General features: G+C 35.9%; 1 protein-coding gene and 1 pseudogene across 1 annotated transcript; one reads left to right on the top strand and one right to left on the bottom strand.

Annotated features, from left to right (window-relative positions):
• Positions 1-1,595: 1,595 nt before the first annotated feature.
• Positions 1,596-3,253, bottom strand: LOC148200814 (notchless protein homolog; annotated as a pseudogene).
• Positions 3,254-10,447: 7,194 nt separating this feature from the next.
• On the top strand, positions 10,448-15,936 carry LOC148200813 (notchless protein homolog). Its single transcript, XM_088111577.1, has 6 exons — positions 10,448-10,883; positions 10,974-11,055; positions 11,247-11,336; positions 11,509-11,634; positions 12,063-12,190; positions 15,769-15,936. Exons 1-6 carry the CDS (start codon positions 10,719-10,721, stop codon positions 15,802-15,804), a joined length of 627 nt encoding a protein of 208 aa, XP_087967703.1. The 5' UTR covers positions 10,448-10,718; the 3' UTR covers positions 15,805-15,936.
• The last annotated feature ends 377 nt before the right edge of the window (positions 15,937-16,313 follow it).

Raw genomic sequence — 16,313 nt, 5'->3', positions numbered from 1 at the left:
TCCAGGGTATTCTAGTTCATATTTCAGAACTTTAATTTGACTCTTTCCACTCATTTTTCCAATCAAGGTTCATTAGCCTATTCATCAATCTAAAATTCACAAACAAATTCAAGAAACACAAATTTGAATCAATTTTTATGCATTGGACTTTTCTCTGTCTCGAGAAGACATCTCGATGAAAAATGCTCACTATGGAGACATTTAATTCCGAAAGAAATCATAAAATTGCAGAGAATCAGAATCCAAATCATTTTCTCAAAACATAACAATGGCAGAAATCAAGAACACAGAACAATCTCAACACAAACGAGAATACGAAATAGAACTTTATTAATATGAAAAGAAGATTACAACTGTACCGGAAGTCACCAATATTCTCGCGACTGTCACTCTCGCAATTGTCTCAGCGAAATCCAGAAACAAGAACAATATCTCTACTCTAAGAAAAGCGTAAAAACCCTAATCTACAGAGCGTCTGAAAATGTATCTCAAAAGTATATGAAGAAGTGTTCTCTATATCTCCCTATTTACATGGTGAAGGGCATTTATATAGGGTCAAAAACGAAAAGAGAAAAGGAAGGGGGAAAAGAAAAATGGGAGAGGGGAACCTTGCTATGACGCTTCGAGCTTCACCTTGATCCAACGATCTCCAAAAGCTTTGCTCTTCAAACCCTCCGATCCACTTAAGCTTCGGTCAGCTTCTTCTCTGGCGAGGATCGCGCTCCGGTCACGTCTTCAGCTTCACCGGTCAGGTTCTTCTTTGGGTAAGTGGCGAGAGCTTTTCTTCTCCCTTCTCTCGCACAAGCCCTAGCTTAAGTGTTTCTACTCTCTTCCAAATGAATGTGCTTGAGAGAATGTTATTTTCTCAAATGAGCTGCTCTGCAATGACCCCCAAAAGTTGCCTCCATTGAAACTCACCGTTTCACTTAAGCCCATACCATCATTGGCAGCCCAATTATCCAATCAGGAACAGTCTTCCAATTGCAGCACCATTGTAGCAGGCCAGCGCTGCCTTCAATTTCACTTGCAGCAGCTTAACGTTAAAATAGTGGCCCAAAACAGTGGCCCAAATTTAATCCAGCAGCTCATTTCAATTCAACACCTCTCAATCAACTTCTATTATGGCCCAAATGTTGTCCCAATCTGTAAAAAATCAAACAATTAAGAAAAAGAAGAGAAATTATGCAATTAAAACAAAACATTTTTATTGAAAGAATTTCAGAAAAATACTAATTTCCTAATTATTAACAAAAGCTAAAAATTACACCTAAAAACCTCTTTTTAACTAAAATTTTATAAAACTAAAGAATTAAGAGAAAAACATAAAACTAATCTAATTCTAAGAAATTAAAAACTAAAGAAATCTAAGAAATGATTTTTAATAGAGAAAAATATGTAAATCTAGAGTGTTATCAGTAACTAATAATAAATAAATGACAATTCATATAAAACATCTCCAGAATAAGGTAGGATGTTCTTTTATTTACTTTTGGAATTAAGGCAAGGAAAGAAGGGGGAAGCTGTGTAACTAGAGTTGTGTAATTCTTATAGCTAAATAAATGCTGCCCCTGCAGCCATTGCACCATTGCTCACTACTGTTTTCAATATGTACTTCACTACGACAATGTACTATTCAATGTTCAAAGCATCAAGTTTCTCTGTTTGAATCTTCAAATAGTGGAAGTTTGCAATGCTATCAATAAACTTAAATGAAAAAAAATTAAGAAAAGAGTAAACAAACTTTATAATGGATGTTTGTATTGGTGATCAAAGATCTTACAGTTAGTGGATTGCCTAATGACTTTCCAGTTTGAGGGTCCCAACAAATAAGTTCACCAGCCTTGCTCCCACTTACAAGATACTTTCCATCCAGTGACCATGCAATACAAAGTACCCAGTTCTTGTGTCCTGCATAAAATGTTAACAGCTACAATGCTATATATGACTCGTTAAAATTGCCGAAGCATTATGAAACTATAGAAATTGGTATTAATTTAATAAGGAAGGATAAAGAATAGCTCTTTACAACAGAGTAGACCATTGTAATTCTCCCAATACTATAATTCTCAGCCTTCACAGTCCCTATCCTTCCCTCTTATTATTTTCTCATTCCTTTGCAATAACCCCCACCCTCCCACTATTCTTTGCCAGCTTAGAATTCCATCATGATCCAGATTTAATAGCATGAACATTCCCCTTAGCAGTAACACACTGCTTCTGATCGAGAACCTTCAATTAATTCTAACTCCTTTTACCATTTAGTTAAATTGATCATTTTTATTTCCTGTACTTAATTAGCAAATACCAAGAACAACTTAACATTTTTAAATGTCAAACCTTTGCAAGTGTACAATGGTGTCTGAGTGGTCAAGTCCCAAAATCGAACACTGGTATCACCAGAACCACTTGCCAGTTGTTGTCCATCGGGACTGAAGGCAACACTAAGTACAACTTCAGCATGACCTAAAAATATAAACAACCGCAAAAATATGAATTCCAGAACATTCAAAGAATAACACAAACTTGTGCTACAATCATCAACATCCAAACCACACTGATGTCTCTCACAGCTTAGCAAGCACAATACAACATTGTGCCACTACGAATGGGAAAATACACAATATGTCTCACATACCAGAAATAGTTGCAGAACAGCGATTCACAGGACGAATCCGAAAAATAGCTTGAGGTTGACAAACTATAGGCAAAGCCTTCTCCAGCGAGACTGGAATAGTGTTAAAGTAACATTGCAAAGGAAAAGGAAAACATCATTACAAGTGCGTAATTCTTTGTATCAATTCTTTAGAAAGATGAGGATTTTTTTTTCTCAAAATGTGTTAAAAGCAAGTAAATAAGTGAATTTACAACGAATTAAGAAAGAAAAAGAAATAATTTATTGTAAACAAACATGATAACCTTTGTTTTTCTGCAAGTATGTTTCAAGTGGCACAATGAGCTCCTCATCTGATATATAGAAAGCATACGACAACTTCTCTTCCTAAAATGAAAGCATAGATAATCGCTCAATGTTATAAATAATAAACAAAATGTAAAATAGAATTTGAGAAGAATAAAGGGACTTGCTTACATTGTTTTGAAGCTCATTAATAATCTAATTGAGGTGTTGAGGGCCAGCAATCTGAGGTAGGTACATTGCAGAGCCTAAGGGAGTTCCATCTGGGTCTGTCAAAAGACACATCACGTTGTTGATTATCTCCCTCTTCTCCACCATAGTCTTTGCCTCTACCTCCATTTTTCAATCAGGGATTTTCCTTCTCTTATCCTGAGATTCTCTTATGGATGATGCTTCTTACTCTTCCACTTGGGGATCTATTTGGTTCTATCTTCGTTGTCGTGTTGAAACTAAAAAAAGTAGTGAAATAAAGTCACACCGGCACAAACCCTAAATTACGCAGGACCCAGGATCCATCATACAGAGACCTCAGACTTCCCATATTTATGTTTTTTTTTCTTTGTTAAATATCATCATTTTAAATTTTAAATTTTAAACTTTAAATTTTAAATTTTAAATGATGATATTCTCAACCCAACTCATTGGATTTATTTACGAAAACGATGGCAGATTTGGGATTGAGAGTGGTGTGGTTTAGTTGGGGGAGGAACCTGGGGGACCTTCGTGGGGTGAGGAATTGACTGTCTACATAAGAGTTTTTCTTTGGCATTTTAACGAACACTTGAAGGTGTCGCTTCTACAGTGATCAAAAATTAGACTCTCCCTATTAGAATTCAAACTCGAATTGAGAGCCTCGTGAACGCATTAACCAACACCCTTTTGGGCTTTTCTTCATGCACAAAAAAAATTCTTACCCAGCCGCCGTGAACGATGCTTTGCCACAAATCCTTCTCTCCGGTGCTACAGATGCGTTGGAACGTTCTCAAACAAGACACGCAGACGAATGGGGATAAAAATGCATGGTGCTGGGTGTTTCTTCGTGCATCCCATCAAATTTGTACGGGTGTTACTCCCTCTACCACCACACCGTGCTTCCTCCACCTCTCCAAATTCATTTAATTCCAATTTTATCCTTCTTTTTTAGTTAAAACCTTTTTATTTTTACTGTTTAGGATTTTTTAATTGATTTGAAAACTCTATTTCACGTCAATTTTGCTCTTCAGCTGCACCCCACCCATCTCTCACATATATCTCTCTTCCCCGTTTCCTTCTCACTTTCTCTCATTTCTTCGTCCTTTCCTTTTCTTTTCCTTCATTTGTCTCTTTGCCATTTTCCTTTTGGGTTTCATTGCTTCCATTGTTGTTGATTCCATTGTTGTTGATTCCATTGTTGTTGATTTCTAGTATGAAGGAGCGTGGAGAAGCATCGAGAAACGTGATCCAGATTTAACGTGATCCATTGTTGTTGATTTCCTGGTTATTTAATGGACGTCATGGCTACTCAAATCAGTTGAATGAAATGACTCTATAGTGATACAATCAATATTCAGAAATAATTTAAGTATGCAGACTCTAGGCCGAATCCAAATGGATAAAGATACAAAAAGACAAGTAATTAACTATACTGAGAACAATTCGTTTAAAAGGGGTCGACTGCCAGTCCATGACCGAATGCCAATTATATATGCTTACTAACAATTTGGACGAACGCTAGTTACGTCCGTTTAGGAATCAAAGATAAGGACGAGCGTTCGGTATAAGACCGAACACTACTTAGGACGAACGTTAGGTAGATGACCGAGTACTAATTAGGATGAACGCTCGGTATAAGACCGAACACCGATTGGGACGAACGCTTAGTATAAAACTATGCGCTACCTATAACGAACGTTTGATATAAAACCGAGCGTTACTAATATATAAAACTTCAATTGGTTTAAGATAGTCAGGTACCACTAGGCTGAGCCGAACGCTCAAACATAGTCTTTCACAAGAGGACGCTCGTTCTCGATCGGAGTTCTTTCCGAATGAAAGAATTCCATTTTTAACTAGATTACTAGGAAACCGAACGGTAGAGAACCGTTCGATTACGAACGTACATAATCATATTAAGAAGTTCATATTCACATTTTCCACTATTTTCAACTTTGAATCTTTCCAAATACCAGTTCATACTTTATACTTCACATCAAAAATATAAATTTCCAGACTTTATGGCATCCACATTAATAATTCATACTTCAAATAAATACTCATGTTCACATTCATACACTTCAGGCATATCAAACATCATGCTTCATACATATACTGGATACATACATACACTCATTCAGTAACATGCAATCAATTTCAACAAGCATACAACAACATACGAATTAAATTACTAAGCTTCCCTTACCTCTAACGTGAACGGACGTCCTACAGTGTGCAACTTGACTTGTAAATTATAAATTCCTTCTACCCGCAACGCTTACTACTCTATGAATCAACATCAAAGATAGATGGAAACAGGTTTAGTTTTTAACTAAAGAATTCCAGCACCCAAAGCTGGGCGTGCATGTTTATAAGAACGAACAGTGGAAGGAGGATAAACTTACCGGTTTCAGAACTCTAAAGTGTTCGGTTCAAACGAAAGCTCAGGACGCCGGGAATCCTTCTACGGTGTCTGAACAGTGACCGGAGCAAGGTAGAGTGAGTTGTAGTAGAGAGAAGATGAAATGGTTCTAGAGAGAAGGAGGAGAATTCGAAAGATTAGGATTGTTGGAGAAGATGAGTGCATGCAGAGAGGGACGCGGTTTTCAGAAAAGTCAGTTTTGTTTAAAAACCAACGTCCGTTCTCTTGCTGACACTTGTCTTCCACTACTGATTTCAGAACATTCCATCACGACACTTGGCAGGAAAACAGAGAGAATGGAAGTGCGTTTTTAATGCACTGCAGAGGGGTTTTGGGAGAAGTTAAGGGATGTGACAGGTGATTAAGGGTGTGCATTTTCCGAGGTCTTACATGTTACAATAAAGATTTTAACTTAAAAAAATATAATAATAATAAATGAATTAAGATGAAAAAATATCAATTATGTTAAAAATATTATTACTAGTATAATAATAATATATATATATATATATATAATAAAAATTATTACTAATATAATAAAATTTAGAAACAAAACAAAAACAAAAAATAGAAAAATAAGGAAAATCTAAAATGCCCAATGTAAAAACCTAATTAGGGTTTTCTGCTTGCGTGGTATTTGAAAAAGGGAGAGGGGGACTGGAATTGAAAAACGAGGAAGGGAGCTAATTGGTTTCTGGAATTCGAAAAGCTGGAAAGAATTAGAGGGAAGAAGAATACTGGATTGAAGAAAGAAGAAAATTACGATTGTATTGGTTTCACACAACGAAGGTTATTTACCAAATCTTATCTCTTTGCTTGAACTGTTTATATCACTGGTCAAATTTTCTTATCTTTTGGATTTGTTCATGCGCGTTTTCTTAATCTTTGTTAGTTGTATTTCCTCTGTTCTGCAAATCTGATGCATGATTTCTTAGTGTAACATCCCAAAATATAGTAATAACCATAAATTAGAATTAATCACATTACATAATTAATCAGTGCAGTCTTATATAAAGTCAGCTATCAAAAGCCGAACGTCATTAAATACAGAGTTAATAAGATAAAACAGAAGTAACAAAGGTTCAGGACGAACGGTTTTACAAAACCAATAACCGAACGTCATAAAATTCTAAGGACGCCTAATTCTACTGGACGATCTAAGTCTCGACTTTCACTTCGACGTCCACAAGATTCTCTTCTCCACCACTTCTTCCAAAAGAGTGTCTCCTTCTGCTCACATCCACACGGATGATCATTGCATTGACAGGACGGACGTACAGATACAAAACAACACAAGGAAAGAACACAGGGTAAGCTTATATAATTTACTTCAATGCATCAACATCCAATTTAAACATACCAACAATACAATAATATATCAACATAGAAATAACCATCCAAAACTCTCATAAGACAGACCGTCCGGACTGTATGAATCCATGTATCTACAGGCGTTCGTGCACCCGAGTGATGTGATAACTGGGAAACACTCAACAGTTGCCACCCGAGGTTAGCCCTATCAGTCCAAAGTACTCCTAAGGACTAGGACCTCCTGCCGTTCCCACACATGACCTACTCTCCTCTACGTGAGGACGAGCACTCACGGAACATCAGGATGAACTGCCATCAGTAGCTTTACCACGTTCATACTACACAACTTTCCATATTCAAATCATAGAGTCGTTCCTCCTTGGAACGCTCGTTCAAAATCCACCATCACTTATTCATCTCATATACTGTTCATTATTTATAATATTTCCCTTTATTTTCATTTTCATCTTCCAATCCAAGTTCATAAAATAACGAACGTTCAGTCCTCTTCATAATGAGGACGAACGGGAGAAAAGAGAACGATAACCTTCGTTCCAGAACCGAATAAATTTAACTACAAATAAACATCACTTTTGGCGAACGTTACTTACCATTGAAATCAGTTGAATGAACTGACTCTCGGAAGATTTTATCAATACTCAAAAATAATTTAAGTACAGGACTCTAGGCCGGATCCAATGGATAAAACCACCTCAAGACCATTTCAGAACCATAACGAGAATAATTCTATTTTTGAGACTGACTGCCAGTCAATGACCGAATACGGTAAGAGGAATTTTACTGAAGTTTGAACGTACGCTATTTCCACACGTTTGATGGTTAAAGACAAATACGAGATTCCGGTATAAGACCGAGCACTACATAGGACATACGCTTAGTGTAAGACCGAGCGCTACTTGTAACGAACGCTAAGTATAAGACCGAGCGTTACAAATCTTTAAATTACAAGGTACATATATATATATATATATATATATATATATTACTTTATTTCGAATATTTGGTACGACTATTCTGAGCCGAACGCTTCAAGATATTATTTCCACATGAGAACGCTCGTTCTCGATCAGAATTCCTTCCAAATGAAAGAATTCCCTTTTAACCAGTTTACTTGAAAACCGAACGGTAGAGGACCGTTTGATAACGAACATACATAATCATAGTAATAAGTTCATATTCAGATTTATAACTATTTTCAACTTAAGTTTTCCATATACCAGTTTATACTTTATACTTTACACCAATTATAAATTTTCAGACTTTATAACATCCATATGAATAATTCATACCTCAGATTTATAACTCATTTTCACATTCATATACTTCATACTCATCAACTATCATGCATCATACTCATACTGAATACATATATTCACTCGTTCAACAACATACATTCATTTTCAGAAATCATACAATCAGCATACGAATTAAATTAATAAGCTTCCCTTACCTCTAACATGAACGGACGTCCTACAGTTTGCAACTTGACTTGTGAACTAAAAATCCATGCTACCCTCAACGCTCACTACCATTCGAACCAACATCAACGACAGATGAAAAAGGGGTTCAGTATTTAACTTAAGAACTCATGCACCCAGAGTTGGGTGTGCATGTTCACCAGAACGAACAGTTGAAGGAAAATGAACTTACCGGTTTCAGAACTCTAAAGTGTTCGATTCAGGTGAAAGCTCAGGACGACTGGAATCCTTCTACGGTGCCTGAACAGTGATCGGAGCAGAGAAGAGTGAGTGGTAGTAGAAAGAAGGGAAAGGTTTTCTAGAGAGAAGGAGGAGAAAAATGGAGATCAGAGTTTGGAAGGTGAAGGTGCATGCTGAAGAATGAGGCAGATTTTTCATAAGATTAATTTTGTTTGCCCCACGTCCAAACGGTCGTGCATTCTTCTGCTGACACCTGCACTCCATTAACTGACTTCAGAACATTCCATCGCGACACTTGGCGAGAATGCAGAGAGTATGGAAGTGCGTTTTTAATGCATTGCAGAGGGGTTTTGGGAGTAATTAAAGGGGATGTGACAGGTGATTAATGGTGTTCATTTTCCAAGGTCTTACACTTAGCATTATTGTGATAAATTTGTGTGTCATAATTTTTTGTGTCTCTGTTGATTCATGGATACGGAATAAACAAGAAACCATAAACAAAAAATGGAAGACCCATTATCAGAGATGATTTAAAAAAAAAATTAAAACCCAAGGTCACAAACACGAGCGATGCGATGCAGGAGGCATTTTCTTCTAACAACAATGGCCATTTTTGGTTAAACTGTCATTTTTGTTCACCTTGTCACTTTTGTAGTGTTTGAATGGAGTATTTTAAATTGAGATGTAACGGTTAAAATTTAGTTCTTATTTTGTAAAGCTGTGTTCAGACTTCTATTTAGTGAAATTAAAACATCCATGCAAACATGAAAAGAGATGTGAAAGGCTTGGAAGTACAACACGACCAAGTGCTGTGTGTGGATGTCCTCATTGAACCATTACACCCCTCCTTTAACCAAATCGTAGATGAATGGTGGGTGAGGTATCTTCAGAGATTCAAACTTCTAGTTTTAGATGGTTTAAATGGTTAAAATGTTGAAAAGAAAGAACCCTTTAGATATGTGACTTCAATTCGGCAAAATCTTACATGGTCCCCGTCAAATTAGCGGTGGATTGTTCTACTAACCCGTTTTTTTTAAAATTAAAATATAAAATAAATTAAAAGTTAATATTTTTATGTTATATTATTTTAAGAATATAAATATATATTAGTGTTGTAGTTTAAACCATTATCATTATAAATTAAAATTTATTTTTTATTTATAATAGAATAATATGATATGTAAATATAATATTATTTTAATTTATTTGATTGAAAACATTAATTAAAAATTTTAAAAAAATTATATAATTAAATATGCTTTAAATATGGATAAACGAATTTTAAAAATAATTAAAAAGTTTAAAAATAATTAAAAAATTTTAAAAAAGATGGCAGGCTAGGCTGTCCCTTAATTCCATAAAACTGGATTTTACTTTTCGCAACACAGTAGATCAATTCTGAAATTTCTTTTTCGAAAGACAGTTAACACACCCCTGCACCGGATCAAAATTTTCGGAAGCCTGTGATGAGGTGCAGGTAGAAATTTGATGGGATGCACGAAGAAACACCCATCACCATGCATTTTTATCCCCATTCGTGTGCGTGTCTTGTTTGAGAACGTTCCCACGCATCTGTAGCACCGGAGAGAAGGATTTGTGGCAGAGCATCGTTCACGGCGGCTGGGTAAGAATTTTTTTTTTGTGCATGAAGAGAAGCCCAAAAGGGTGTTGGTTAATGCATTCACGAGACTCTCAATTCGAGTTTGAATTCTAATCGGGAGAGTCTAATTTTTGTTCACTGTAGAAGCGACACCTTCAAGTGTTCGTTAAAATGTCAGAGAAAAACTCTTATGTACACAGTCAATTCCTCACCCCACGAAGGTCACCCAGGTTCCTCCCCAACTAAACCACACCACTCTCAACCCGAAATCTGCCGCCGTTTTCGTAAATAAATCCAATGAGTTGGGTTGAGAATATCATCATTTAAAATTTAAAGTTTAAAATTTAAAATTTAAAATTTAAAATGATGATATTTAACAAAGAAAAAAAAACATAAATATGGGAAGTCTGAGGTCTCTGTATGATGGGTCCTGGGTCCTGTTTAATTTAGGGTTTGTGCCGGTGTGACTTTATTTCACTACTTTTATTAGTTTCAGCACGACAACGAAGATAGAACCAAATAGAATCCCAAGTGGAAGAGTAAGAAGCATCATCCATAAGAGAATCTCAGCATAAGAGAAGGAAAATCCCTGATTGAAAAATGGAGGTAGAGACAGAGACTATGGTGGAGAAGAGGGAGATAATCAACAACGTGATGTGTCTTTTGACAGACCCAGATGGAACTCCCTTGGGCTCTCCCATTTACCTACCTCAGATTGCTGGCCCTCAACACCTCAATCAGATTGTTAATAAGCTTCAAAACAATGTAAGCAAGTCCCTTTATTCTTCTCAAATTCTATTTTACATTTTGTTTATTATTTATAACATTGAGCGATTATCTATGCTTTCATTTTAGGAAGAGAAGTTGTCGTATGCTTTCTATATATCAGATGAGGAGCTCATTGTGCCACTTGAAACATACTTGCAGAAAAACAAAGGTTAGTCATGTTTGTTTACAATAAATTATTTCTTTTTCTTTCTTAATTCGTTGTAAATTCACTTATTTACTTGCTTTTAACACATTTTGAGAAAAAAAATCCTCATCTTTCTAAAGAATTGATACAAAGAATTACGCACTTGTAATGATGTTTTTCTTTTCCTTTGCAATGTTACTTTAACACTATTCCAGTCTCGGTGGAGAAGGCTTTGCCTATAGTTTGTCAACCTCAAGCTATTTTTTGGATTCGTCCTGTGAATCGCTGTTCTGCAACTATTTCTGGTATGTGAGACATATTGTGTATTTTCCCATTCGTAGTGGCACAATGTTGTATTGTGCTTGCTAAACTGTGAGAGACATCAGTGTGGTTTAGATGTTGATGATTGCAGCACAAGTTTGTGTTATTCTTTGAATGTTCTGGAATTCATATTTTTGCGGTTGTTTATATTTTTAGGTCATGCTGAAGTTGTACTTAGTGTTGCCTTCAGTCCCGATGGACGACAACTGGCAAGTGGTTCTGGTGATACCAGTGTTCGATTTTGGGACTTGACCACTCAGACACCATTGTACACTTGCAAAGGTTTGACATTTAAAAATGTTAAGTTGTTCTTGGTATTTGCTAATTAAGTACAAGAATATAAATGATCAATTTAACTAAATTGTAAAAGGAGTTAGAATTAGTTGAAGGTTCTCGATGAGAAGCAGTGTGTTACTGCTAAGGGGAATGTTCATGCTATTAAATCTGGATCATGATGGAATTCTAAGCTAGCAAAGAATAGTGGGAGGGTGGGGGTTATTGCAAAGGAATGAGAAAATAATAAGAGGGAAGGATAGGGACTGTGAAGGCTGAGAATTATAGTATTGAGAGAATTACAATGGTCTACTCTGCTGTAAAGAGCTATTCTTTATCCTTCCTTATTAAATTAATATCAATTTCTATAGTTTCATAATGCTTCGGCCATTTTAACGAGTCATATATAGCATTATAGCTGTTAACATTTTATGCAGGACACAAGAACTGGGTACTTTGTATTGCATGGTCACTGGATGGAAAGTATCTTGTAAGTGGGAGCAAGGCTGTTGAACTTATTTGTTGGGACCCTCAAACTGGAAAGTCATTAGGCAATCCACTAACTGTAAGATCTTTGATCACCAATACAAACATCCATTATAAAGTTTGTTTACTCTTTTCTTAAATTTTTTTCATTTAAGTTTATTGATAGCATTGCAAACTTCCACTATTTGAAGATTCAAACAGAGAAAACTTGATGCTTTGAACATTGAATAGTACATTGTCGTAGTGAAGTACATATTGAAAACAGTAGTGAGCAATGGAGCAATGGCTGCAGGGGCAGCATTGATTTAGCTATAAGAATTACACAACTCTAGTTACACAGCTTCCCCCTTCTTTCCTTGCCCTAATTCCAAAAGTAAATAAAAGAACATCCTACCTTATTCTGGAGATGTTTTATATGAATTGTCATTTATTTATTATTAGTTACTGATAACACTCTAGATTTACATATTTTTCTCTATTAAAAATCATTTCTTAGATTTCTTTAGTTTTTAATTTCTTAGAATTAGATTAGTTTTATGTTTTTCTCTTAATTCTTTAGTTTTATAAAATTTTAGTTAAAAAGAGGTTTTTAGGTGTAATTTTTAGCTTTTGTTAATAATTAGGAAATTAGTATTTTTCTGAAATTCTTTCAATAAAAATGTTTTGTTTTAATTGCATAATTTCTCTTCTTTTTCTTAATTGTTTGATTTTTTACAAATTGGGACAACATTTGGGCCATAATAGAAGTTGATTGAGAGGTGTTGAATTGAAATGAGCTGCTGGATTAAATTTGGGCCGCTGTTTTGGGCCACTGTTTGAACATTAGGCTGCTGCAAGTGAAATTGAAGGCAGCGCTGGCCTGCTACAATGGTGCTGCAATTGGAAGACTGCTGCTGATTGGATAATTGGGCTGCTAATGCTGGTATGGACTTAAGTGAAACGGTGAGTTTCAATGGAGGCAGCTTTTGGGGGTCATTGCAGAGCAGCTCATTTGAGAAAATAACATTCTCTCAAGCACATTCATTTGGAAGAGAGTAGAAACACTTAAGCTAGGGCTTGTGCGAGAGAAGGGAGAAGAAAAGCTCTCGCCACTTACCCAAAGAAGAACCTGACCGGTGAAGCTGAAGACGTGACCGGAGCGCGATCCTCGCCAGAGAAGAAGCTGACCGAAGCTTAAGTGGATCGGAGGGTTTGAAGAGCAAAGCTTTTGGAGACCGTTGGATCAAGGTGAAGCTCGAAGCGTCATAGCAAGGTTTTCCCTCTCCCATTTTTCTTTTCCCCCTTCCTTTTCTCTTTTCGTTTTTGATCCTATATAAAGGGCCTTCACCATGTAAATAGGGAGATATAGAGAACACTTCTTCATATACTTTTGAGATACATTTTCAGACGCTCTGTAGATTAGGGTTTTTACGCTTTTCTTAGAGTAGAGATACTGTTCTTGTTTCTGGATTTCGCTGAGACAATTGCGAGAGTGACAGTCGCGAGAATATTGGTGACTTCCGGTACAGTTGTAATCTTCTTTTCATATTAATAAAGTTCTATTTCGTATTCTCGTTTGTGTTGAGATTGTTCTGTGTTCTTGATTTCTGCCATTGTTATGTTTTGAGAAAATGATTTGGATTCTGATTCTCTGCAATTTTATGATTTCTTTCGGAATTAAATGTCTCCATAGTGAGCATTTTTCATCGAGATGTCTTCTCGAGACAGAGAAAAGTCCAATGCATAAAAATTGATTCAAATTTGTGTTTCTTGAATTTGTTTGTGAATTTTAGATTGATGAATAGGCTAATGAACCTTGATTGGAAAAATGAGTGGAAAGAGTCAAATTAAAGTTCTGAATATGAACTAGAATACCCTGGATTGGGATTCACATTATCATGATGTCTTCTTGAGAACTCTACGCACTCTTTTATTCATATCAATGTACATTCACCTATGAAATCAATTCTGTCTTTGCTTTTGATAGTGATAGTTGAAGTTCAGTTTGAGTTTTGATGTTCCAGTTGTTTACTTTGAGTATTTTAGAATTTATGATCTGCTTTACTTCTGATTGTGAGCGTTCGGTCTTGGTTTAATTCTGATTGTGAGCGTTCGGTCTTGACTTGATTCTGATTGTGAGCGTTCGGTCTTAGTTTGATTCTGATTGTGAGCGTTCGGTCTTGGTTTAATTCTGATTGTTAGCATTCGGTCTTGGCTTGATTTTGATTGTAAGCGTTCTGTATTGGTTTAATTCTGATTGTGAGCGTTCGGTCTTTGTTTGATTCTGATTGTGAGCGTTCGGTCTTGGTTTAATTCTGATTGTTGAGCGTTCGGTCTTCATTTGATAGTCTTAAGTTTGGATCTTGAGCGTTCGGTCTCGATATCTGTTAGAAATCATTAGCGTTCGACCTAAATCGCGTATTCTGATGTTTAGTTGGTAAGCGTTTAATCTGGGTGTATCAGTGATAGCTAGCGTTCGATCTTGCCCAAGTATTCTCAGGCTTCGATCGTAAGCGTTCGGTCTTAATGATAGATAACGTTCGGTTTTGCTGATGTTTATTCCCATTTAGTGATCGTTCGTAGCGAACGTTCGGTATTTGATGATGATTGATCTTTGAACGTTCGTCCTGACATTGTACGATTTTAGTGAGGTGTTCGGTTATAACGTTCGGTCGGGAAATGTTTAATCCAGTGGGGCGTTCGGTTTTAGCGTTCGACTGAATACTGGAGTCGTTCGGTTTTAGCGTTCGACTGAATATTGGAAATGTTCGGTTTTACCGTTCGACTGAATACTGTTCGGTTTTATCGTTCGGCCTGATTGTGTTGGATCTTATAGCGTGCGTCCAAATATAGTAGTGTTCGGCAAGATAACGTTCGACAGATGGCGTTCGGTGAATAGTGTTCGGATGAATAGTGTCCCGCAAAGTGTTTGATGAATAGTGTTCGGATGAATAGTGTTCGGATGAATAGTTTTGAGTTCTAAGTTGAGTTTCTTTGGAATTGAATTATGTGTACAAATGTTTGGAATATATATTGCGATGTGATGTATGTGAAGATATGTGAATGTATGAAATATGATAAATTACTATGATGATACGATTGTAAAAGTAAATAGTGTATGTGAGTATGAAGTGGACATCTCGGGGAGAGATGGATGAAAGTGGTTATGTGGTGGTGTGTTGTTCTGTATAAACTGTATGGAACTTTGAACTAGTATGTCTATCCCTACACTCAAAGCATTGTTCATGCTCAAGTAGAGAAGAACAATGTAAGTGGTGAGAGTAGAGGGAGGTCCTCGTCTATAGTCTTTGAATTTAGACATAGACAGATTGGGGGATTTACCTTGCTAGTGTTAGGCAAGACTAGCTCAACTATGCAAGTGCAAAGATGACCAATAGTTCGACAGTTATACAAATTCGGATGAGTCGTGTGTTGTGACTTTACCTTGCATAGTGTTGGGGAGTGCCAGCAGAACTATGTAAGTGTAAAGATGTGTGAGTTGTGGTTTAATGAGCATGCCTTAATTGTTTCTTTATATGAATCTACGTATGATGACATGAATTAACTGTGCTATATGTATAACATGCTTTTTATATCTAGCTCACCCTTGCATTGTTTGTGTTATGTGCTGTTTGGGTATGTTTCTCTGGCGATGATCATCCACTTGGATGGGAGCAGACGTTGTTGAAGAGATCCCTTTGGAGCAAGAGCTAGAGGATACTAAGGTTGCGGAGTAGTCTTCTTAGGAATTTCCCATATGAACTCTTGTAGTATTTGACTCTTTAAGCTGTTCAAGTTTGAATTCCCGTTTCTTTTATTTCTGGATGACTGTAATTTCACATTTAATTACACATCATGCTCCGACTGTTCTCTTTATTGGAATGTTGACGTCTTTATTATGTAATATTTGTTATTATATAATCGGGATGTTACATGTACTATATATTATAGTTTATAACTGTTCTATCTTATTAATTATATAATGATTAACATATGGTTAATCGTTATATTTTGGGTTATTACATTTATTTTTAATTAATTTTTTAAAAATTATTTTTATATTTTTTCAGACAAAATCAAGTAATCACAGTAATTATTATAATTTAGACTTTGATTAAGAAATTAACATTGCAATATAATTCATTAGATATAGAAATACATCATATTTTGAAATTTAATTAAGAACTTAATCAAATTGGAAATCTTATTTAAAAATTTATCAG

This window comes from Vigna umbellata, chromosome 4 (genome assembly GCF_029865625.1).
Source record: "Vigna umbellata cultivar VRB3 chromosome 4, Vumbellata_1.0, whole genome shotgun sequence".
In the NCBI taxonomy this organism is placed as follows: domain Eukaryota; kingdom Viridiplantae; phylum Streptophyta; class Magnoliopsida; order Fabales; family Fabaceae; genus Vigna; species Vigna umbellata.
Note: the sequence above shows the minus strand (reverse complement) of the source record. Positions and strands in the feature narration are given on the sequence as shown.

What these genes read in the sequence shown, in the direction of transcription:
- LOC148200813 (XM_088111577.1), top strand. Translation starts at nt 10,719, where the DNA reads ATGGAGGTAGAGACAGAGACTATGGTGGAGAAGAGGGAGATAATCAAC. An exon ending in ATACTTGCAGAAAAACAAAG is followed by an intron (nt 11,056 to 11,246) that starts GTTAGTCATGTT and finishes ACACTATTCCAG; the next exon opens with TCTCGGTGGAGAAGGCTTTG. An exon ending in CATTAGGCAATCCACTAACT is followed by an intron (nt 12,191 to 15,768) that starts GTAAGATCTTTG and finishes GGATGGGAGCAG; the next exon opens with ACGTTGTTGAAGAGATCCCT.